Source organism: Hippoglossus hippoglossus, chromosome 21 (assembly GCF_009819705.1).
Source record: "Hippoglossus hippoglossus isolate fHipHip1 chromosome 21, fHipHip1.pri, whole genome shotgun sequence".
In the NCBI taxonomy this organism is placed as follows: Eukaryota; Metazoa; Chordata; class Actinopteri; order Pleuronectiformes; family Pleuronectidae; genus Hippoglossus; species Hippoglossus hippoglossus.
Genome location: NC_047171.1, coordinates 18,362,210 through 18,387,231, shown reverse-complemented (window position 1 = coordinate 18,387,231; position 25,022 = coordinate 18,362,210). Strand labels below are relative to the sequence as shown.

The 25,022-nt window shown below is 40.7% G+C and overlaps 2 protein-coding genes across 4 annotated transcripts; both read right to left on the bottom strand.

The window, feature by feature from the left end:
- Positions 1-1,487: 1,487 nt before the first annotated feature.
- Positions 1,488-17,509, bottom strand: ildr2 (immunoglobulin-like domain containing receptor 2). 3 transcript variants are annotated; one of them, XM_034573457.1, is made up of 10 exons: positions 17,169-17,509; positions 13,158-13,487; positions 12,272-12,391; positions 8,415-8,471; positions 7,535-7,681; positions 6,578-6,739; positions 6,205-6,318; positions 5,362-5,563; positions 3,720-4,383; positions 1,488-2,058 (listed from the first exon to the last, which is right to left on the bottom strand). In XM_034573457.1, exons 1-10 carry the CDS (start codon positions 17,206-17,208, stop codon positions 2,023-2,025), a joined length of 1,872 nt encoding a protein of 623 aa, XP_034429348.1. In that variant the 5' UTR covers positions 17,209-17,509; the 3' UTR covers positions 1,488-2,022. The 3 variants fall into 3 exon arrangements, with proteins under 3 accessions (XP_034429348.1, XP_034429350.1, XP_034429349.1); XM_034573459.1 differs by lacking the exon at positions 6,205-6,318 and having other exon boundaries at positions 17,169-17,508; XM_034573458.1 differs by lacking the exon at positions 8,415-8,471 and having other exon boundaries at positions 17,169-17,508.
- A 1,500-nt stretch (positions 17,510-19,009) lies between these two features.
- On the bottom strand, positions 19,010-24,079 carry gpa33b (glycoprotein A33 (transmembrane), paralog b). Its single transcript, XM_034573465.1, has 7 exons — positions 23,878-24,079; positions 23,348-23,514; positions 21,533-21,746; positions 21,226-21,390; positions 21,030-21,146; positions 19,960-20,083; positions 19,010-19,861 (listed from the first exon to the last, which is right to left on the bottom strand). Exons 1-7 carry the CDS (start codon positions 23,957-23,959, stop codon positions 19,204-19,206), a joined length of 1,527 nt encoding a protein of 508 aa, XP_034429356.1. The 5' UTR covers positions 23,960-24,079; the 3' UTR covers positions 19,010-19,203.
- Between the last annotated feature and the right edge of the window lie 943 nt (positions 24,080-25,022).

The window sequence follows — 25,022 nt, the reverse complement described above, 5'->3', positions numbered from 1 at the left end:
AGGAGGTCAGTTTCACTGAGACGAGTTTTGGCAAACAGCCGAAGAGAGTAAGGTTCACTCTCAGGATGAGTCATGTCGAGCGATTGTCGGAGCTCTTTGTGTGAGTATGTTTACATCTCTTATCCAGGACATAGACCCCGGCCAGCTTCACTATTGACACAAAACAAGCGCGCCTGAGCTGGACTCAAGAGCTGCTCTCAGCTCTCTGAAGTGTGCTGCTTCAAATCCTGTGAAAAATGCTGCACGAATGAAAAGCATCAGTGTCTGTGCTTTCTATCAAAGTCCTCCCCTGTCAGTGTCTAGAGGAGACATAGAGACTTTTTTATTTTCTGTGTCCTGGTTTTTAAATATGTCCAACATATTTACAGAGGTGGAGTGTTGGGGCCAGTTCCTGTGGTACCTCTGCTTCCAGAGTCAGAAGATCTTAGGTTGTAACATGAAATCAAGGATGGTTAACTTGTTCAGGCCCAGAGACTGCTGCACCAAAGCCTTTGTATGAGCTGTCAACATTTCTTATTAAAAATTAAAACATTAAGAGATACTAATTGACAGCCTAGACAAGTAGGATGACCACAAAGATGTTCAAAATTAACATATGGTTACACAAAACAGTGAAGTTAAACAATGACCACAAACAATGCTGTTGTGTTGAATATGGTCATTTTGTGTCTCTTTCAGTCTCAGTGTCTCTCTCTCGGTTGGGGGGCCATGTCTGTGTTTAGGGTCCTATTGTCCCATAAACCTTCCATGACAGTAGGTTATTTGACCTATATCAATACTGGCATCATTTCATTTTAGAACATTTAAAGGTGTTTATTTGACATTCATTTATTACACAGAATAATCCTTGTGACTAATCATCGTGTACAGTTTATTACTGCAGAGAATATGGGCTCTAAATATGATTATTTTTTCTTGTTTTATTTTGTGCCTCAGTCCTTTGTAACCTGCCCCCATTCACACTTTAAAATCCCTTAATATAAAGTTTTTAAAGTACAACACATGTAGCATGAGTGGTAACATGTGCAGACTGAGTAGATGGAAGTTATCAACAAAGCTCTAGTGTTTGTATGATTGTGTGTGTTTGATAAGCTACGATAAAAAATGTCCAAGGTACACACACATTATCACACACATTGTTATCAAATACAACAGCTACACACACATTCAACTATGGGACAGACAAAAGGTATTAATATAAAAACAATGATCTCACAACAATTTCAATGCAAATGTGTGAGCCCAAAAAAGGTTAAAAATAATGTATAAAAATGTAGGATCTGACTGATATGTTGACATTAATTTAATAAGCTTCTTTGGTCATGATTTGTGTCATTTGAGTATTTTTCACCTATAAACATTTTAACAATTTTCTAATAAAATGTCTGATATGTATGATTGAGACTCATGCTGCAATGAGCCTGACTTGGAAATGAAATGTCAACAAAGTAACCACCAGTGAAAATGCATTTATTTGAGACGATGAAGACGTTAATAAAGTTTTCTTTATTCAAAAAGTATTTATTTAGGCAGTGCAATTCAAATCTGCTGACAAATTCAAGGTACTTACATACAGTACAATATCAACAACAGACAACCACACGAATACGCAGTGAACCTGAGTTGCAGTGTACTGAGTATGAGTATGAAGACTGTAGGAAAACAATAAGACTATGGTGTTCTGCTTAGTTTACAAAAGACCATTGGCAGAGAGTAATAAAAAAACACATCTTGGCACTGGTATGAAGTAAATACAGTCACACAACTTTTAAAAAACTCAGATAAAACTGCTGTACACACCACATACATACTGTCTATATGCCACACATGCAGAAATACACTGGTGTAACTAAAGCACATTTTTCTTCCATTTATGTTGTTTTTTTCAGTGCAGTCACATCAGTAAGAGGAGTCAGGCTTCATGTGGCGGATGGCGGAACAGTTATCCCCTCCTGCGTAGCAACAGGACGGTTTAAATGAACGGTCTGGCAGTGCTGTGCAGATGGAGGCTGGGAAACCTCGTCACACAATGAGTGAGTCCCTGCTCGGTGCGGTGCTCTGTTAAGGAAAACACCAAGAGCCACACGATTAGAGGCTTCGCATCCATGCTCATGCGAGGTTAGTCCAGCCTGATTTCTGAGGTATCAAAGATTTATTACAGTTTATAGAAGTCATGCAGCTCAAGCCTGGTTAGTAAAGACTGTATCACTGATTCCACACGTGATTGTTTTTTTGGGTAGTGAGCCTGAAAATAAGCGAGGTAACACTGATGGTTGCAGATTATACAAGTTCAAATGTAAATGTAATCATTTCAGTTTCACTTCTCATTCATTCAATTCCTTTTTAAAAGACATATGTTAATAGGTATATAAACAAATCAGATTCAGTGTTAAGACTGTATAACTTGCATGTACATTGCACAAGAGACCGATTATGTACAAAATACTGTGAAACATTTTGAAATGTTAAAGCAGAGACTGGTGCTGTTCTCTTTTGTTCTTACTGTCAACAAAAACGAATGATGTCTGTCAGAACTTTTTTGACTTCACTTACCTCTCTGCTGTAACAATAACTCTATATCTATTTGATAGATACATTAGAGAGCAGACAAGAAATTAAGGTGGCGAGATAAAGAAGGGACGACAACAACAAAGGTCCCAACTGGATTTGAACCCTGGGTGTTGCAGTTAAATGGTCCCAGTCTTAAACACTTTAACAGTGAAATTCTTAGCTTAGCACAAAGACAGGAAGCAGGGCGAAACTCTTAGCCTAGCGTAGCTCTAAGACCGAAACAGTGAAATTGTTAAACTAGTTTAGCAAAAATACAGGAAAGAATGAAACTGTTCGCCTAACTCAGCAGAATGACAGGAAGTAGTGAAACCTTTTGATTAGCTTGACACAAAGACTGGAAGCAGGGCAAAATCTTAGCCTATCTTAGCACAAATACACAAATTAGTGCCATGTTTTATTTAAAAAAAGGTAATAATTTGTGCATTTGTTGGGGACTATTTTCAGCCATGGATTAATAAATATTTGAGAGTTTTGTGAGTTTGCACCAACCCCTGGGCTGTAGACTGTTGGAATATCGACACTATTTTTGTGGTAATGGCCTTAAACTTGTCTGTCAACAATGAGTAATGCACAAAATCTCTGTGAGGTCCAAGGTGTTCCTGTCTATCCCTGTTTTCTTAAATATTAAGTAAAACCACAATGAGATACAGATCAAATAGGCTAAAGTTTAGTTTCAGTTTCAGTTTTGTGCCCTTCCTCTTCTCAGTTTTTCTATAATTCTTTCACATGATATTCCTCTGTGTTTGTGTTCAAGGGCAAACAGAGAGCAATCATGGCTGAACCAAAACTTGAATGAAGTTTGAGTGTTCACGTGAATCTTCAGACAAATTGGAAACCCCCTTTATCTTTAACTCCCTCTACTGATGTGGTGCAGGGAATAATTCCACTCATGGCAATTGTCTAAAGGAGTAGTTGTGTTTAACTGATGTGTTTTTTAAGAGATTATGGACGATGATGATGAAGAGGAAAGGTTAATGTCAAGTTTGCAATACTATTCACTGTTATGGTCTTTTCATGGGATTTGTTGACAATAAGAAAACTATAGAACATCACCAGCCGTATCCTGTAACTATTTACAGTATTCAGAGGCTCCTTTCCTGAGGAGCTGAAGAGGAAGGAAGTCCTTGTTCCTGCTACAAGTAACTCACCAGGTTTCGGCTCCTCTCCTCTCTGCCCCCCTGTAGTGTGTGGGACATTCCCTGTTGGGGGGGCCGGGTGTAAGAGAAAGGCCTCATGGCGTGTTCAGTGGTTCTGTATCTGTCTGACCTGGGAGGTTCTGCAGTGCGGTACCGGTCTGTGGATGGGTCAGCCCTGCGGTACCGCTCAGCCTCCCGCTCAGAGTATGGAGGCAAAGGGTCATCCTCTTCTGGACGGTTGCTAGGCGACCGGCTGTAGTAACTATTGCTGCCTTTTCCTCTGGAGCTGCCTTTGGAGGGAGTGTCACTGTCCTCGTCTGTCCTCCCAGCACCTCTCTCCGCTCCCCGCCCCTTCGCCTTGCTCTCCAACACGTTGTTGAGGAAGGTGTTGTCGTATCCTCTGCTCTGAGGTGGCCGAGACGGACGATCACTGTCCCATGTGTCCCTTCTCTTTTGGGGTAATGGCGAGGGGCTCCTGCGCCCCCAGCCATCATCCTCATTTTTGTAGACACGCCTGGGAGGGCTGTAATCCCGATCATACGGGCGGTACGGAGGCTCAGCCCGTCGACTGTGGGAGTCGTAAGAGCAAGCAAATTCCTCCAGCTCGTCCAGGGAGCCGGTGCGCCCTCTACTTCCCAGCGTCTTTCTCTTCAGGTGCTCTGAGCGAGGGTTCCACCTACATGCAAAAGAGCACATAACTCAGCCCACAGTGACATGGGGGTTACACTGACATCACAAATTAGGTCAGCAATAAATAACCTTAAAAACTGAATGCACAATACAGGCAGAATTACCCAAGAAAATAAAATCAAACAGTAAAACATAGTAACTTCCTGGTCAACCCAGGTCTGGTGCTTGCTCTGGGATGGAGGGGATAAATGTTGTAGAAAGAGCAAAGAAAGAGAGTGTGATGGAGGCAGCAGGGTCCCTGATTGAAGAGAACGGCCTTGAATTGAATCCAATGTAGGTCAGGGAACTGCTGAATGTGTTGAAAGACTGGTTTGGTCTTTGTAAGTGTTGGTAGATAAGCAGAGATATGAATACACAGTGACTATGTTTACATCGACAGCAAAATTCAGATTATTCTGAATAAGACATTACTCCCATTATGATGTTTACTTAAATTACTAATATAATTCATATTCATAATCTCTAGAATCTGATTATGATTTGCATCAACATTGCTACCTACTTGTGTACACTCACACCCAGAGCATATGTTGTCAAGCAGTTGGTAACGGCCATATGTCGATGTTGCAAAATGCTTATTCAGACTATTGTAATCTTAATCAGGTTAATATTGTAATATTGTGTCCATTGAAGTAAATTAGAAGATTTTGTCCCGCTGCATGTGATGAAATTTAATTGATTAGATCTGGGTGGTGTTGTTGAGGTTGCTGTCAAAGATTACTGCAGGGTTGTAAAAGTGTAAGGAGTAAGGCAAAGGGGAACTTTTGGTTTTGTGAAGGATTAGGGGCCAATAATCGTTTATCACGATTCAGATTGAGAATATTGGCTCGCATCTATGGTCTAGTCTCAGTGAGACAGTTAGTCAGGATGGGTGAGTTGCAGCTGGACATCATCAGCATAGAAACTGAACACATAAGGACACATACAGACACAATTACACTGGTTACATCTTTTGAGACTGCACCTTCGGTCTAGTTCATCATCTGAGAGGTGTCCTCTGTCCCGTCTGGGCCTGTGCCTCTGTGTAGGTGGAGCTGCTCTCACTACTGACTGGCCATCGAGATCTGCAATGGGCGGGAGCGCCTTCATCTGGACCGTCTGATACGTGTGTCTGAAGTCTGTTGTCCCACCCTCGTGCAGAGAGCTCAGTTCTGATAGGCTACTGGCTGTGGGCACAGATGCATCAACCCAATTTAATCATGAATATTATTTTCAGGTACACTGTGAAATGTTTGTAATCAAACATTTCAGAATAAGAGGTGGTCAGGTAGAAGTACTAAAGTGTCAGCGTCATCTTCCTGTCGAGCACCCACATTTAAATAAGAAACAAGAAACAATTGAGCGCCCATGTTGGTCCTAAAACCAGATTTGTTAGGCTTGTTGTTGGTGTGTTGGTGTCTTGAGACACCAGAAAGTGATTGTGTTGTTTTTGAAAAACCTGGTGCAGTAACATTTTTCTGCCATTAAGGGAAGAAAAAGTTTATTTGGACTTACTTTACATGAACTTGCTCCACGTGCCTAAGACCATGTGTTTAGGTCGTTTAAATCTTCCAAATTCTTTTCATGGAATTTTTTCAAATATCTCAAACGCTTTAAGAGTAAAAGAAAGAGGGGCTGAACATATTAACATTCCTTTTTGAAAATGAGAAAGTCTTAGAGTAAGAAATGGATGTAAGGATTACATGAGAACTAGTGAATTTACACAAACCATGCACATAACATAAAAAAGACACTTGGACAAATACACACACACACACACACACTGCCACACAGATTTCAGAGACTGGTCTCATCTGTGCAGGCTTACGTTTGAGTGCAGCCATCTTGGCAGAGGGAAACTGAGCCAGGTCCTTCTCTATGTAGTACAGAACTTTCATTGAGTCCTGGTCTTGACTGGCGTTCAGTCGATAACCACTGCGCACTGTGGATGTGGATACACACACCCGTACACACAAACATACACGGTGACAAACAATAATCATGCAACAGACACTTGACTGCATAATAAACATTCTTACAAGGCAAAAACTGAGAACCACAAAGATTAGATGCAAACAACAAACATGCATGTGGCTGATGGACATTCCTGTAGTTTCCATGACAGACATGAGGATGAGGGTTAGTGAAGGCAGCGGTTACAGAGCTGTCTAATATCTAGGAACCACATTGACGACACTCACCTGCAGCCAGGTTATTTTCCACTGAAGGGATGGAAGTAATTTTGGGGTCCATGTGGGATGACGGGGCAAGAGAGACCACAGTAGGGACACCAGGGATGTAGTAGGGATACACAGGTACCTGGGCCTGTTGTCCACTCTTTGCCATCTTCCCTGCCTCATACACTGCACAGGATAACAACAAAACAGTAAAACTACAGTAAGGACATTAGCCCTTAGCCCTTCCCCTTCGTTTTGCGTGTTCACATGTAGGGGTAGGCTGTCCCCATACCTGTTGGGACGGCGGGGTAGGGCTAAGACTTAGGGCTTTGTAGCCCTCGAAACGGAAATTTCAAACTAAGGGGTACCCAGAATGCCTTATGAATCACCAGCAAACTGGGAGAGAGACCCACAAATGTAGTATTTTCTCCAATATTAAGGATAAAAAATGTACGATAATGATTGTAATATCTTAGTTTAATATCATTTCAATGTATTGTGGTCGTTTTTTTCACAACAACCTTTTTTTTTAAAATCGCGAGCGCCCTAGTGTTAGCATGCTAGCAATCTTCTTTTTTGCATGATAATCCCGGATTTTCACATAATTTCAGTGTGTGCTTTTGATTCATACATGAAATAATGCAGAGCATCCAAGCTTTTCAATTTCAAATGTCATTGATACACCTGCATTAGCATAGATGTTATTTGGATATTATAGGTTTGTCAGTTTAGAAACTGCAAACAATAGCATTGGTTTATTTAAGATCTCAACAATGTTATTACAATGAAATCGTAGGGAAATATTTCAACCACTACCCCTTGTGACTCCGTTTCAATGGGCAAGATAACCCCCGAAAACAAGGGGTAGGGGTAGGGCCAAGGGGTGAAATGGGATTGGGCCTTAACCTGCCGTCAATAACGCAAATAAAGAAAAGATAGTCATGTTTTAAAGTAATTCATTTAGTTGTTTTTGTTACTTACGGTGTCTTGGACAGCAGCAGGTGTCAGGACAGCAGCAGCAGCTGACGTAGCAGCAGCAGGAGTGAGGACAACACTGGCACCAGCAGATCCCCATCAACAACAGGAACAAGATGCTACCCAGGACTACAGATCCCACAAACGCCCACTCTGGAATGGACACACAAACATTCACAGATCAAAATACATATTTATCTATTATTTCAGGTGCACAGCTTCTCAGTTTAACTTCCCAATAAAGGGATTTTGACACTCAGACAAAACGTTTTTTTTCTGTTTTCTTAGCAGCCGCTAAAAATGTTCGCCATTGATTTAACTTCTTTATTTTAACATTTTGACTGCATTTCACCAAAGTTGTTTCGGTGAGTACACTGCCATCATAAACGACAGACATGTTGGCCAAATCTACACTTGAATTGTAATTAATTACAACTCTCCTTAAAAACCATGTTATCTTTCTGTGTCTTTCCGAATATGCATCCAAAGCCACAGAGCACTTAAATAGGAAACTTCAGCAGATCTCTAGGGAACTCTTAAGTGACTCTTATCCATCATCACATCTCTTAAGTATCCAGACTCTAACAACACCCTTCCTCAGGGTGTGCCGTAAACCGAAATCCACTCGAAACCCCTCGCTCAGTCAACATGCGTCCCTTGTGAAATTCAAATCATGGCCAATGCATTTCTTTATGTCGCTTCAATAACCTACAGACTATGTGCATATTCAGGTTGGGTTAGATTTTGTAACTGGTGATATTTCCTCAGTCAGTCAATGTTTGTTAGTCAAAGTTTTGATTAGTCTGTGAGAATTATACATTAGGCCGCATTAGGAAAGCTAGAAAAGGCCAGGAAATGAGACACAAGTGCAAGTGAAGTGCCGTACCTGGCATAAACTCCACATCAAACTCAGGTAGGAGATCGTCCCGCTGACCTGTCCTGCCTGCAGAGAGAGGGAGAGCAGAGGTGAAGGCCGGAAGCAAAGCAAGAGTCAAAAGGTCAGGCAAATAGAAAATCTGGCAGCAGGGTGGATGATTAATGGCCATGCAGTGACAGAAGGGACTAGCTTATCTTTTAAACAAAGCACTGATGTTTAATTAATGTAATATTAATCTGTTATAATTAGATTTGGTGAATTATCCTATACGCTTTACTTTAAGATCTATGAGGTCATGTCACATTTTTAGCCTTGTTTGCTGCAAGACTATCAGTAGGTCAGTCCAGATATCTCAACACTTATTAAATCAACTTCCTTTCAGTTTTGTACATACATTCATAGTCCTCAGAGGATGAATCCTAATGACTGCAGAGTTGCACTGAATTTTCCTGTAGTGACAACATGTCAATGTAAGTAGTTTTAAGTGAAATATCTCAACAACCGGTGAAATCGCTCCAGACATTCATGCTCCCATCAGGATGAACTGCTGCTGGATCGCTTTGGTGAACCTTAAACGTTTCTTCTAGCGCCACCATCAGGTCAAACATTTCAGACTGTGAAATACTTTGGTGTAAATACCTAATTCAGCCTCTACAAACCTATGAACATGAATAAAGTTCAGAGTTCAAAGGTCAAACTCATTTTACTTTGAATCTAAATTTAGGAAGAGGCCTGCAGTGCCAAGTTTCTGTGATGAGGTGCACAACAAACATGTGACCTCTCCACAGCACACGAATGAATGCACATGCTGATATATGTTTTACGCGCACACAGACACAGACACCATCAAATTGAGAGGTGCCAACAATGTGGGTGAGGACCAAGAGGGGGTTTTGGAAACTGGGGCATATCACGATTCTAGGGCAACAATTTACCACGGGAGTTCGTTTAAAAAGGTTGTGCAAGTGGTGGTTGTGAAACAATGCCTCCTCTGTGCTTCATCTACAAGATAAACAGGTCAAAATGTAGGGAACCAAAAGAAAAATGCAGAAAAGAAAAGAGACAGTAGGCGTTTGTGTTTCTAATGTGTGTTTATCATGAGGTGGCGATAACGGACTATAATTAAAAGTAAAGACCAGTCACTGTCACTGACTACAGGGAGACTTAATAACACTACAGGCAGTTTCTATGGTGAGTGGTGCTGAGTATGTGGTTTCTAAGATCATGGTAAAAAAAAATGATATACCCCTCCCTGATAAAATAAGTAATCTTGCTTCCCTGGCTTGGCACACTCATCTACATACCATGAGGCTCAGTAACACTGAGTAACCTGAGAGAGCGGAGCAGCTATGCAGGCCTGAGAGGGAGGAAGGCAGTGAAAGATGCAGGGAGAGCAGTAAAGGTCGAGGAATGAATAATGGAGGAGTGCACGAGAAGATTTAGCAAGGCTAAAATTTGTATTCTAAAGAAAAATTAAACCAGAGATTAGAGAGACGGTGAGAGAAGAGGCAGGACAAGTTGTTGCTTTAACGCTTCATCAGTCGGATGAGAAGGTAGACAGGGGTCTTGTATTTGCACAGTATAAGTACAGTTGAAGCTAGTGCTGAATGCTGGTAAGTTTGGCTTAGCTTAGTTTAGCTTGAAGACTGAGAGAATCTGTGGTTTTATGGGAGTTTATGTGCTAAACTAATGGAGGATTAAAAAACAAGATGTAACATGTTAATGGTTGAACTTTAGAGGTAGTGATAGATGTATTTTGTTAATTTCAGCCATATTGTTTCACCCCTAGACTGTTTCTAAAGATGGACGACATGACCGCTCCCCAAAAGTGAGGCCAAAGCATCTCAATCGTCACCTGGTGGCTGACTGCATTATAGGTCATAGATCCTGCCTCATACATGTTAGTTGATGGGACATGTGACCAAACTAAAAAGTCAAAGTGCTCGTCAAATTACTTTTTCTCAAAGATGGTTTCTGCCATTTTACGTAGTTCATATCCCACTGATGTTTGATAAATAAGTTTGGTTTTAATTAGTCATTTAATGATACAAAATGGGGTGAAACTTCATGATTGACAGCTGAGACTGACTCATGATTAGCTGTAGCGCAACTGCTACTCCATCCCCGATCGCTATTGTGCAGACCATGGGTTCAAATGTGCAAGATGGCAGCGTTCATATCCAGGGTAGTTTGGCTTCAGTTCTGGATGCTGGAGACATGGAGACCCATCGTCCATCTTTATATACAGTCTATGGTTTAACCCTGTTTTCCTAGGTTAAACTAACCTGCTCCTGTCAGGAGGTTGATGTTGAACTGACAAATATGAGACATATAATTATTTTATTATCTACTGCTCAGCACAGTGAAAACTTCAGGAAATGCTAATCTGGCGCTGAAGTGGTTTGACACACTTTCTAATTTTAACTTTGACGGTGCAATGTGGCAAAGCTAAAACAAAATCTAGTAAAAACCCAGTGTAGTTTTGTTATTCTCCCAAGTTTGACCCCCTCCTTCGCTCCTGTGAGCTGATTATAATCAGATTAGTGCACAGCTGAGGAAGATAACATGAAGGAACAAACTTAAACACCAGCTTATCATGGTCAGTTTTAACTTTAAGGAAGAAATCTCTTCTGGGTCCCGTTCAGATCCCACTATCATGAGAGTTTACAGCCTCAGTTTGCTCCTTTTCTTTGTCTCTCTTCTTTTTTCTTCCCCTCTCTATACGTCTGCACCAGCACCAACCCTTAACGTGCTCCCGTCTGCTGTGAAAAAGGCCGTCGCCATGGTAACGGCTTAAGGAGTGGCTTTGGCAACAATGGTCTCCACAATTTCTCTCTCTCCGCGAGTGGACACGCTCCTTCAGGTTTCATTAACAGTAGATGGTGAATCTCCGACCTTTAGCACTGAAACATTAGCTGTTCAGTGCGGCTCCAAGAGCTCTGTTTAATCATTAATCAGCAGCGCGCCTTTACAATGGGCAAATACAACACACCCAAACATAAACGGTTGTGCAGCTGGAAATATGACCACATGGTGTCACAACTCTTACATTCATATTGTTCGACTGAGTTAAGATGTTCAGTCCAGTCCTGCCAACCTGGCTAACCAATGGAGTCCGTTGTGAGCTGCTTTCAGACATGCACTGAATTTTCCACAACTTTTCCTTCCAGCCCCCTAGTAAAATGTCAGTGAAAGCACATGTGAGAATACAACAGGAAAATGACCGGCAAGTTCTCAGCGAGCAATTGGGTGTGTTTGCATATCAACTCGGAAAGAGAACGAGATTCAAGAGCTGCCGCCGGAGTTGATGTTTTGTAAACAAAACTGTGATTTCCGCAACAGGATTCATATCCTGCCTCCTGCGTGCTCTACCCAGACGCAACCCTTAACCTGAAGGTTTCGGACATTTTCCTGTTGTTCGTCTGACCCAGACAATCTCTTGCTGCCTTCTTCATATGTGAAAGGCAAACTCTGGATAATGCCCAGACCCAATTTTCCGCACAATTTCCAAAGGTCCATGTCTGAAAACGGCTATTGTCTTATGAGCTGCACAACCCTGACATTCATAATGCACAACTGACTTTAGACCAGCCAACTCGGATAAACAATTGAGTCCGTCATAGAGGATCAGGACCGTGTGAAGAGGAAAATACCGTTCAACCGTCTCCATGGAAGCTGGTGTAAGGACACTTTAGGACAAAGGCAACAAATAGACTTTTCTAAAACCTTTACTAATGCATATTAAAGGACACTAAATATGCAAACATACAAACATAAATAAGGACACCTGTTGCCAACCGATCATGATCTGGCTCAAAATGTGTGTACTGTCATTCCTTTCATTAAAGAGTTAAGCACAGACATACCAAGCACAAGTAACTCCAGCTGGCCCTCGTTCTTCCCCTCCAGATCGTCAGCAATAATGACTTTACAGAAGTACACTCCACTGTCGCCCCACTTCAGCTCTCCGATCCGCAGGTCTGCTTCTGCACAAAGACAAGAAGACAAGGTTAAAAGTACTGAAGTCAAACAGTGTTGAATCGCTGCATTTTGTCAATTCAAATGATCCTCTGTGGAGCACTGAATACATAATACACCTGCAATTTGACACGTTGAACCTTTCTCTTTTAATTCGATTTTAATCCGTTTTTTTACTTTATCTAAGAAGGTATTCAATTCACAATAATATAACAAACGTACATCATCTTTGTGTGTATATCACTTCGATGAATAATCACTTCTCAAAAACCCTAATCAATTAATCAGCTAATTGCTATAGCACTAATATAATTATTAAGCTTTCCTGTTGTGTCATCTGCATAAAAACAACATGAAAAAAAATTCTGAATGTTTACATGTTAACAACAACAACAAAAAACCTTATCGTTTAAGCTTTAATTTATCATGTTGGTATTTCTAACTATACTGAATGATGAGAGGAGCAGCCTTGTTGCATGTGGGTTGTTCCACCAGCACCTTTGGATAGAGGACAGGTGTTATGTTTTGATAAGGCTTGAGGTTTAAAAAGAGACTTGAGAGCAGGAGTTGCTGTTTGTGTGAGTGCGTGTTAATGCCTGCTCTATTGTAAGATGAGGACAAAAGGCGTTTATTTAGAGAACAGGAAACACAAAGCACAGTCAGCTATGATTCCTGCTCAGGGATTAATCTCAGGGTGCAGTGGTCAAACAGCTGCAGCCTTTCTTTCTCTTTAAATCATATATTTCTCTTAGAGGATAAGAATGATGACATTACTGTTTACGATGGAGATGTCTCTGCCCTTGTAGTGCTCAGCCAGCGTCATGGAGGCTCCCTGCGCCGAGGCCACGACCCGAACCGTGCGGCTGCTGTCGGAGCACTCCAGGTGGGAAGTGGCTCCGAGATCGGAGGCCTGCACGCCCAGACTCTCTGGCAGGGTGAAGGACTCTCGTGTGCGGTCTCGACAGTAGGACTTGTACCACCACTGCACCACCGGGGCCTGGGTGGAGGCCGTTTGGTACTGACATGGGAGGACCACGGACTGGAAGAGCATCCCAAGCCGCTGCTTCTCCCGCACTGTGACATGGACACCATAACACACACACACTGACGCAGACAAAACAAACAGGGAGAGAACATGACAGATAAGTGAAAGTGAAAGTTTCTCGAATGTCTAATTCGATAATGACGTCTAATGTCTTCAAAGTGCCTTTTTGCCTAAGCGTCGTTAAAGAACTAGTAATAAATCATTTTTACAGCCCCGGGTTGCCGGTTTGTAAGTATAAATATTCATTCATTACTATCAATATCATATATTAATTTAATTCCATTCATTATTCATTCCAGTCCTGCATAAATTTTACCATCGGGGGGGGGGCCATTATGTTCAAAGTTCGAAATTTTTGGTTGAATTGTTTATACTCCCTGTATTAAAAAGTAGAGCCTGACCAAAATAAATGTTTTCTTAACCTAAAATATAAACATAGATGAACATGTTTTATGCATGAAGTATCCTGAAAAATAAAAGTTTTCACATATAGTGCACATAGGCAAACATAAAATCTAATACCAATATGTCTGTGAAGGGATTATATCGGCAGATTTTTCCGTCTAAAAGAAATATCGTTCGTATCAAACTGCCGAGAGTTCGGATTAGCTTTTGATTTCCTGCACAGAATGAAGAAGGTGGATCTTGCTAACTTTAATTAGGAAGGCATGTCTTCTCAGCCGGTTTGAACAGCAGGCCCAGTTACCACAGTGTTATGTTATGTTGCAAGGTATTTCTAATATATTTAGTCTAGGCTCATTGATAACAATGGGCTGGACAAAATACCACAAGGCTGTATAAGTTTTACATAGTCCACATAGACAAAAACAGTTTATAGACTGTAAGAGGATGCACGTGATCACATCTCAGTTGCTGCACAAACAGCTGTGTACGTTGTTTGTCTGCAGAGATGCTTCACGATCACACTTCACCTGGGAGATACAGTAATATCCGTCATATCGTCAAAACAAAAGAAGGAGAGATTAGGTGTGTGTGAGGGAGGGGGGCTCCTCTGTTGCTTGGTACCAGGGTCAGGAAGGTTAAATTCCAGTGTGTGTGGGGGGCTGGGAGGCCCGTGGAGAGGCAGGGGGTTGTCATCACAGAGGGAGGGAGGGGATGGAGACGCTGGTGGGTGTATTCTGCGAGTCATATTAGCTCTAGGTGGGGCAGGAACTCGCTCTAAACGTTTCCCAGCAGACAGGAAATCAAAACAAAAGTCCACTAGCGTGAGTCTCCTTCTGACCAGTAAGAGAAACATATACAGTGTGCGTTTATCGCCTTTATCTAAAATGCTATATGCTTCTCCTACGTTCCCTCTAAAATGAGAGCAAGTCGGCCTATTTCCACACCGCCATCGGACTGCAGCGAGCTCTAATTTTCATTATTTAAAATGTGGACGGATTAGTCAATTAGTCGATTGATGGACTGACACAAAAACAAACTAGAATGACACTCAGTAGTGTCCATATATCCGCCAAGGCCCAACAGTCCCCTTCAATCCAATCAAGTAGCACCAAATTTCACAGGCTAATAAATTTCAGTTCCCTTAAGGGAGGTTTTTTCATCAAGATACAGTCATTATTGTCAGGGAATATTGTCTCAATGTAAAATCAGTATTTGCTAAATGTCATGGGTTTTTCCCTGACTCATACTGCTTCCTTCCACTTAGTATCATAGTAAACCGTCCGGTTACTTTTGTGTTATCTTGTTCACAAACAAACAAACAATCAAATGCACGGACAGAGGTGAAAACACATCCTCCTCTTGTGATAATTAAGTCATTGTTTTGTAAATAAAATATTCAGTTATCAAAATTGGCACTGAACACTTCTGCCTGATTGAGAGTCATAATGAGTCTCCAATGGGAGTGTTTGTCCTTCATGACACACTGACCCCGGTCAGCATCACTAGGTTTCTGATTTCTCTGACAAACAGAGATGACGGTGATTAAACCAAATGATTTTACAGGATGAGAGAACAGGAGGGGGGGGGGGGGGGGGGGGGGGGCTCCTAAATTCTTCCCATGAAAGAGCATTGCTCTTCCCTTTGTTGCTTTTTTTTCATGGGCCAGTCCATTGTTAGGGCCCCCCTCCCTCTCTTGTCCCACTTGAGGAAGGGAGGAAGGTGGAGGGGGTGAAGTCACAGACTCCCGACCAATGGGAGAGCCTGGCCTTATCCAGCTGGGTGCAGGCAGGCCAATTATCTGCTAGAGATTTAAACCAAACCGTTGCCGCATGAATGCCATGAGTCTGAGGTGAGAGGAGTTCGCAGAAGCAAACAGTAACTGCTGGATGCATCACCTTTAACTATTGTTTACACCAAGCTCACATCAGGTGTGACTCAGTGTAGGCTAATGAACAGGTTGCACAGACAGCAGACAGTCTCCTCCTCCTCCTCCTCTTGAGTACAGACGAGGCCTCAGTTCATAGCAGCATATTTTAAAGCAGTGTGTGTTCACGAATGTATTCCAGGTCAAAGCTCTGTTAGCTCTGCTGCTGCTCCTGCTGCATGTTTCCTGAACACCATCAGACCTTTCCTCTGCAGAGCCGTCACATTTCCTGCCTTTTCTGTGTCACGCATTCCTTCACATTGACTCAACGGCCCAACAACAAAAAAAAACACTGATAAGAGTGAATATAGTCGCCTTGTTTTATCAATGATTTCACTACAGTGTTACACCAAAACTCAGTCTGGGAAAAGTGAACATTCATTGTCACGAGTGTGTTTCACCCAGATGTGTCATTGGACGTCTTTAGACCTAATGTGCACTTTTTGAGGTGCAGATTTGCAAACAACTGGTGAACTTTATTGTTACTGGGGAGTAGGCTGTTCCTACGGATTACTTTCATTATCGATTTCAATTAACCTGAAAATTACTTTATATTAAATGATTATTTTGCCTAAAAATGCCTGAAGTAATATATTGAAGTAATAATTTTTTACTCCAATTTGGAAAACACAACAAGAAATACCACAAGACTGGTGCACAGCGTAAAGAAGGAGGTACAGCACCCACATAACATCAAACAAGTTGCTAAATATATTCAATCAAACGCCTAAAACTCCTACAAATATTCACTCTACTATAAGAAATGTCAAAGAAAAGCATAAAATCTGTGTATTAGAGAAGCTCTGGCTAAATCAATGAATCAATGATGGATTATTATTAATTCTCTATTGATTCATAGTTACAGGAATAATCATTTCTTATTACAATCATTGCATCGTCAGTAAAAAGTAAACCACTCTATACACATAGTATATTACAATGTGTATAAACTAGTACATTGGACTAGTGTAGTATAAAATAATTCCCAGATGTTCACTATTGTACTTCAAAGGTTTCCTGTACCTAAAGGCCTGTAACAACACAATGCTAAACACATGTGGAATATTGTTACCATGTAAGAATAGGTGATGTTTACTATAACTATACACAATATAAATCAGCACACACTATAAATCCAGGGATTAGCAGCTTTACCCCATCAAGCCCCTGGTGTGTTATTAGTTCTTAAAAACGGAGGGAACCATTTCTGTAAATGATATTTTCAATCTTATCTAATTCACACAAATGGAAATGCAACAGAAAAACGAACAGTTAACTTGAAGGAAACCGCCTGTGCGGAGTAACGGTGCCTGGGATAATGAGGCGGGGAGTTTATAGGATCAACCTGTTGCGTAAAAAGGAGACATTTTAGCGAGGGTTAGGCGTTTTGTAGAATCAAAACGAGACTTACATGATGCTCCCAGTAAAACAGCCAGCTGGTATAAGTTCATTCTATTGTCCGTGTTAGAGTAAAGTGCACTTTATCCGCATGTTGCTCATCTCGTCGTGCGCAAAACTGCAGCTGCTGCAAACACAGGAGGCTCCAGAGAGAAGTAACGGGACTGTACCACTTCACACTCAGGAGGTGAGTCCCATCAACGACACGACAACACAGCACCGAGACCCAACCGCTTCTTCTGCACACGAGTCCACGACACACAACAGGGAGGTTAGTGCTGTGGTTTACGGTTCTTTATTTCTCCCTGCAGCGGCTCTAGGAGCAGATGTCTGCGGCAGAGTCGAGAGGTCTGCCCGGCGTGAGTGTGGAGGAGGGAGGGGGCAGACATGGGGGGGGGGACTTGGTTGTTCAATATATCGATAAATATCACGATAAATGTCACATTATTATTCATTTTACGTTTAGAGCGTCTTTTTTAACCTACAGAGTAGGTTGTGGATAAAGCGATAGTTCACCCAAAAAATTAAATTTCACTCATTATCTACTCACCACTATACCGATGGAGGGGTGGGTGAAGTGTTAGAGTCCACAAAACACTGCTGGAGTTTCAGGGGTAAACAGCATTGCAGCCAAATCCATTACAATTGAAGTAAATGAGACAATTCTTCCAACGTAAAAAAAACAATACAAAAAAAAACATTAAGACGCCTCAATACTGCTCCTGGGGTGTCATCCAGGTGTCCGTGACATTTTATCATGATAATTATCAATATCTCAATATCATTCTTGGCCAGATCACCCAGCCCTACTTTAGAGTACATAGCATATGTTAAAACATATTTGTCCTCTTTTGGCAAGTTTAAAAATCGTGATGTGGGATTTTTTATGTCCCATTATGTAATTTTGTAACAAATTCCTGGATGTTTCTGTGTCTATTCTGTGCTTCTGTCTTATTGCTGTGTTTTAGAATATTTTTTAATAAAACAATATCAATAATTATTGCAGTATAGTTTTCATCAATCAATATAGCAAAAGATCAGTATATATATATCAATATAATTCGTATGCAAGCACATTTTTTGCCAAGTTTCTTTATTTAATTCAATTTTAATTAGCTTTAAGCTCTTACAGTCAATAGAAATCATTTATCACACAATGTGTAATATGTAATTAATGTAAAGAATAAAAACAAATTCAAGTAAAACACAAATTCAACATAAACTGACACTCACTTTGCTTCTAAATCAAAGACATACAAAAGAGAACAAGATGTAATAAGCGTGGCTATTCACGGATGTTCAGCACACACATAAAAAAATGGCATCATTTTAAAACTAAGAATTCACAGACATTTCAAATCAGATATAATGCAAAGAACTTTCATGGAGTGTGAAGAATATTCATAAAACTCTGAAACTATTTTTTTTACAATTACTGCAATACATAGGTGGCCTAAGTGTGCAGGGTATTAGTCATTTATGAGATTTATGAGATTTAAAAAAATATATAAAATACGAAAAACACTAAGAGAGAAACAATACTCATGTAATAAACTATTTAAAAATGAAAATATCTCTGTTTACCATCAGATTTGATTTTTATTTCCTCTTCAACTAATCTGATATATACAGTATGTTGACAGCACCTCGGCTAAGTTTAGGTTTAGTTAATGAATTCAGATTTTGTGTAATCAGAAGAATAACATGCTCATGGTTTCTTTACCACCTGTTATTCTCCTATATCAGGATACCAATACATTATATATTTTTTCTTTTTGTTGACTATTCTAAATATTTAGAGTTTTATGGTTGTTATTGTAATATAAGTTTTTTCATTCAGGTCATCCTAAACTGATTATAAATGTTAGCAGGCTGCCACTGGGGTGCAGAGCCAAAAGTTGCCAGGTTGATTGATTTGTGCAACTCAGACCTTCAACCATGTTAACCCAACCAGGTTAGCTACCATAAATGATACTGGTCTTTAAAGAGCGTTCAGTAAGAAGGGATTACTCATATCAGGGCCTGTATTGATCGTCTCTATAATCGAGTCAATCACGGCTGCCGCCATTACGACCACGAGGCTCATCGAGTCGATCTTGGCTGCCACGGTAATTATCACGTTGGTCGTCAAGTCGATCTCGGCTGCCGCCATAACGATCACGAGGCTCATCGAGTCGATCTCGGCTGCCACGGGAACGATCGCGTTGATCGTCAAGTCGGTCACGGCTGCCACGCGAATGATCGGGTTGCTCGTCAAGGCGATCTCGGCTGCCGCCATAACGATCACGAGGCTCATCGAGTCGATCTCGGCTGCCACGGGAACGATCGCGTTGATCGTCAAGGCGATCACGGCTGCCACGCGAATGATCGGGTTGTTCGTCAAGTCGGTCACGGCTTCCCCTAGGATGGTTAGGTTTATCGTCAAGGTGCTCGCGACTCCCACGATAGTGATCATGCTTGTCGTCCCGGTAACGTTTAGAGTCGATGTCACTGCCCTTGCCACCATCTTTTTCTTTACCACTGCTGTGACTGTTTTGATCATCGTCAAACTTGTGTCCAACTGCTGCAGTGTAAATGTTTTTTGGAGCAGCTTCTTTGTCTTCGTGCTGTTTGTGCTGCTTTGTCTCGCCGCTCGTCTCGTCGTCCAAGTAATGCTCTCCAGCCTCAGGAGCATCTCTGTCATAGAACTCCACTCCTGCAGGAGCACTAACAGAGACAAACAGGAATACTAATAATCAATACACTATAATTGATGTTGCTGGTGGTTGACAGTGGTGTAAACACACACGACACACAATACGTACCCCTCAGCATACTTGTCCTTTTTGCCCTTTTTGCGGTAGCAACAGAAGACGACAATCCCCAGAACCAGGAGACCAACGAGGACTCCTACAACTACACCTGCAATGGAGCCCTCATTCATACCGCCTGCAGAGACGGGCAGAAACACAAGGGTTTTCTCACTCACCCTATTTGACCACCATTTACAGCTTCATTAGCCATTTTGAGTGCAAGTGTTAAACCAGAGTTGGTTTATAAAGATGGACCATGTGTCTCCACTTCCTCCCATTGTGCAAAAATAGCCAAAATATCTTTGATACAGGCACTGCCATCTCGTGTCATCTTGCTGTCTTTGACGTCATATTGAGCGAGAGTGTGCAGATGTGATCTGGGTGTGGATCTGCGATCTCCCATCCTCTAACATGGAGGAGGCGGATTTTATGACCTATACTGCATCCAGCCACCAGGGGGTAATCAAGATGATTTTGCTTCTAATTTTGGGTGCTGTCATGTCGTCCATCTTTATATACAGTCAATGTACACGTGAGGCCTACACATACTAAGAAGTGTTAAAGCTAAGTTAATTGTATTTTTGGGCCACTAGAGGGCAGCAGAATAAAACCGTGACCACAAGAATGATGGATTATTACCTGTCACTGACTTTGCAGACTGAAATTGTTGATATACTTTATTGTAACTTGTCATTAAGCATTATGAATTTGCTATATGTACCATTGGTTTAATTGAAAACTGTCAATGAAAAATGTCAGTTCTGGAGTTACAAGTTAAAGGCTATTTTTCATTTACTTCCTTCAGGGAAAAGTCTGATATGTTACTGGTCGAATGCATTGCCATGTTCAATAACCTGCTGCTAACTTTTTTTTCCCTGATATTTGTTGCTGGCAGGATGTAGTATACATTGAGTTTATAAGAGCTTTTGTGATGAAAGCAGCTGCAGGAAATAAGGTTAAGGGACATGGAACAGGCAAATGAACTAAAAGAGGCTAAAGGCTCAGAGGAGCTGAATTAAATGGAATTTCTTTGAGGGTTCATTGTGAAGAGATGAGTATGTAAATAACGTCTTCACACTCACCAGGCGTCACTGATAAGGTAAAGTTGCAGCTGGCAGAGCCGACTCGATTTGTCGATGTGCAAGTGTAGAACCCTGACATCCCTCTTGAAATATTGAAGAGAGATAGAACTCCATCCTCTGCAACATAATGAGATGAAGGGTCATTCGTTCATTCTGACACTGATGAATGGAAAATAAACTCTTGGGCTAAACATACTTTCGGTTGTCTTAGGTGGAAATCCTCTTTCAACGTTTCCGACGCTGAAGCTCTTCCATTCATAAACAGGCTGAGGGGATCCCTCCTCAGACGAGCAGGTGAGGGAGATGTCGTTCCAGTAATCTGCTTTCCCATTTATGCTGCAGACCGGCGGAGAGGGCGGCACTGAGACAAAGCACAGAATGCCATGTAAAAACAGTCACTTTATAGGGAACTCTATTCATTCAACATAATCATGGAGACAATGCTTGAATACATGCATTCACTGCAGACAGATAACTAAAGTACATCGGTGGTTAACTCTCACCCAGGACCAAAAGGGAAGTGGAGGCAGCTGTGGTTCCCTCGTCGTCATTGGGGATCAAGACGCTGCACTGGAAACGACGGCTGTCCCGCATGGTCACCTTTTTCAGGGTGAGTGTGCTCACACGGTTTTTTAGGTCGACCTCCAGAGTGGCTCGGCCTTCAAAGGCAGGTGCAATGTCAATAGGATTATTCATAAAGTAGGTGGCCACCGATTCCTGGAGATTTAAACACAAACAACATATATTACGAAGAGATCTGCTCAATTTAATATAATAATAACACATGTTTACAATATAATCAGTGCTGTGCCACAAGTCACCATGACTTAAACGTGAGGTATAAGAGGCTATACAGTACAGAGTGTAAAGTTATATGCACTGAACTGAAATCATTTGTGAATTAATCAATTAATCGAACTGTGGAACTGACTGATAGTCGCAGGTCAAATCGACAGAATTAGGTCCAGTGAGTTCAAGAGTAATGCTGAGCTGTAGATCAGTTAAAAAGACTTAGAAGTCATTAAAAAACTGTGTTTGTCTCCAATATTCATTAAAGAAACTTTTAAAATATGAACAATTCAAAACAGAGTTTGGTGAATTTGTCACAGCAGCAGCTCTTCTGGTTCAGGAAGCTGGGGTTCATAGGTAATATTCACCATCCAGTTGTGTTTATAAGTTCAGTGAGTGGGACAACAGTCAGAGCTCCGGTCAAGAAATTGATAGTCTTAGTTTTTTCTTTCGTGGCTGCAGAGGGCGCCGTTGCTCGATAAAAGTTCAACACAATTGTGCTGCTGGGTATTGAACGTTGACCCTTCAGTGACTCAACACTCCGCAAGTTAGCAGCAAACCCCTGATCTGCCAACTTTTGCCACCTATATGATGAGTTACCATGAGATTTGGTTGAAATGTTCATGGTCTTCAGAGGATGTATCTCAATAAGTGAATACCTAACCTTCCTCTTAGTGCCAGAGGCTGGGCAACATTTTCACTTAGTTGATAAAATATTTCAACAGGCACTTGAAGGATTGGGACAAAACGTTTTTACAAACTTTTATACAGGACAACTTACACTTTAATAAAGATACTATTATCTCACTTGTTTGGAAATAGAGTAAAGTTGAGTTTGCAGTGAACTTGAATTTGTAACTTAGCATGTATTTAAAGTAAAGGACACCTTGATAAAAAAGTAAACTGCAGTGAATCATCAGTTTCAGGAAGTGTACATTGTCCATTTAAGGAAGCGATATTGTTATGTACTTAATACACTGGTTTAAATGATAAAACACAGACAAAATAATGTGTTAACTTTATCCAGGGCCGATGAGTTGTTAGTGTATATTTTTATTACTCGGTTACTGAATCAAAATATTTGCTTGTCTTGGCTGGTTTTACATGCATGGCTTAAATTGTTAGGTAAGTTAGTGATCCACAATGTTAACGTCATTGGTTATTTTATTGTGCAACAGTTTAGAGTTAGGAGGTAATAAGAATGTGATTGAGATGGTTTCGGATAGATTTGAAGATAGGAATACACAACAGATATGTTGGTGATGGGAATAAAAGGGTAATAAAGTGACGTAGCACTTCACGCCCACAAGTTTGACTTTACATTCCCAACAGTAGTTGAAATAGCCCTGATGACCTCATCAACCTTTTTTCTTTCTCTGACTTGACAAAGCCACAGGGAAGTAAATGTCCTAAGGCCCATTACTACTCAACATGGCAGGTCAACTTTAAGCGGTTTATCACAATATTTCCACACTCAGAAAATGTTACCATTACATATATATTTACAGGCAGTTAGTTTAAATTCTTACCATTGGAGCGTCGATATTATCGGGGTCGACATCCCAACTGAGGACGATTGTGTTGAAGTCTGGTCGGGCTGGGCTGAAGGAGCAGGTCAAGGCAACGTCGCTTCCTCTTGCAACCATGTATTCAGCCTCAGGAATAGAAACCTCTAAGCTCCTGCAGCAGGGCAGCACTGAAACAACAAAGAATACCTAATAACAGATAATCAGTCCCTGCCCTCCTAAGTTTATTATTATATAATTTTTTCAAAAATGATTGACATCCAATTTTGAAACATGTGACTCAAGAGAATTTTTTTTTAATCTGAGCAACTCAAACTACAATAGGTTTTGTGTATTCAATATATATCATACATAAATACAAATAAATAAATTGAATGTTATAAATAGTTTAATCTGCAGATCTTTTTTGAGGGAAACCAAATCCTAGTTCCGGTTTAGTAGCAAGACGTTAGATTAATGATTAACATGGACGATAATGGCACAGAGGTGTGGTGGTTCATAGAAAAGAGAAAGAATGAAAGTATGAAACCAACCTGTGAGAATCAGAAACAGCTTTCGCCATCCGACCTGCTTCTTTGTCGTCATCGCAGTAACAGGATAAAACCATCCAGACATTAAAAGATATCTCAAACTGATGGTCTCAGTCCAGGAGTGAGAGCCCGCCTAACCTTCACGGTGAACTCCCAGGTACAGAGGGGATGACTCTTCCAGGTAATAAGTCAACAGGCTCAGGTCACATGTCACCAGAGGGCCAATCATTGAGGAAGAAGAAGTGGAACAAAAAGTGTAAATGCTGATTATAACAAACAGTCTGAACAAACATAGACTTTTTAACTGATCCTCAGTAGATTTATTCGGCATTTATGAGCACTAGATAAATATTTATCAAACTACACTGTAGCCGTAAACAAATATACGTATATAATCATAGTTGATAATATACAATTTCTTCATAGCTGAACATGTATTTGTGCCTTTGTCATTTAAAGTCTACAGGTATGACATTGCAAATGTCTAAAAAAAAGTATAGTAGTAATAACAATATTACCAATAATAAGAAATATAATCATATTTCATATTTTCAGAAATAAAGAAAGGTTTGGGATGGAAAAATGATTGTGTTTCCATAAGTAAGACATGCTCCCAGTACGTCCTCCAATAAACAGGAAGAGTTAGAGTGTTAAGGGTTTGTTAAAATAGTTAATTTAATGTCTAACTAATGTCAACAACTAAATATTAAAACAATAAAGATATTCTGGAATTAATTACTCAGTTGAACACAGTCAGTTTATTTTTGTCTTCCTACAAAGCCAAGGTATTTGTGGACATTATATCCCAACAACTGGTGCTTTGCTCAAATTGACCTGCAGGGGGAAGTATTACACAGAACACATGGAACTCAGTTCCATACAAAGAGATGATCACTTGTCTCTAAGTTCAGCAAATCACAGACAATATAAAAACATTATAAACCTCCCTGAGGGATAATGACCTTTGACCCTACTGCTTTAATTAGCTCTGGTTTCTGCTGGTTTTGGGTGATTGGCTATTAATAGATAATAACAGCTACTATCAACCTTCAAAAAACAAGCAAACATTAAATTAAAGGGCCATACCACTTCACATATTTAACTTGTTAATCTAGTTTTATTTACATTTGAACAGTTTTACATGTCTA

What these genes read in the sequence shown, in the direction of transcription:
- ildr2 (XM_034573457.1), bottom strand. Translation starts at nt 17,208, where the DNA reads ATGAACTTATACCAGCTGGCTGTTTTACTGGGAGCATCAT. An exon ending in GCTGGAGTTACTTGTGCTTG is followed by an intron (nt 8,472 to 12,271) that starts GTATGTCTGTGC and finishes CTCTCTCTGCAG; the next exon opens with GCAGGACAGGTCAGCGGGAC. An exon ending in TGATGTGGAGTTTATGCCAG is followed by an intron (nt 7,682 to 8,414) that starts GTACGGCACTTC and finishes TGTCCATTCCAG; the next exon opens with AGTGGGCGTTTGTGGGATCT.
- gpa33b (XM_034573465.1), bottom strand. Translation starts at nt 23,959, where the DNA reads ATGTCTGGATGGTTTTATCCTGTTACTGCGATGACGACAAAGAAGCAG. An exon ending in GCTGTTTCTGATTCTCACAG is followed by an intron (nt 23,515 to 23,877) that starts GTTGGTTTCATA and finishes TTGTTGTTTCAG; the next exon opens with TGCTGCCCTGCTGCAGGAGC. An exon ending in CACTTCCCTTTTGGTCCTGG is followed by an intron (nt 21,391 to 21,532) that starts GTGAGAGTTAAC and finishes GCTTTGTCTCAG; the next exon opens with TGCCGCCCTCTCCGCCGGTC.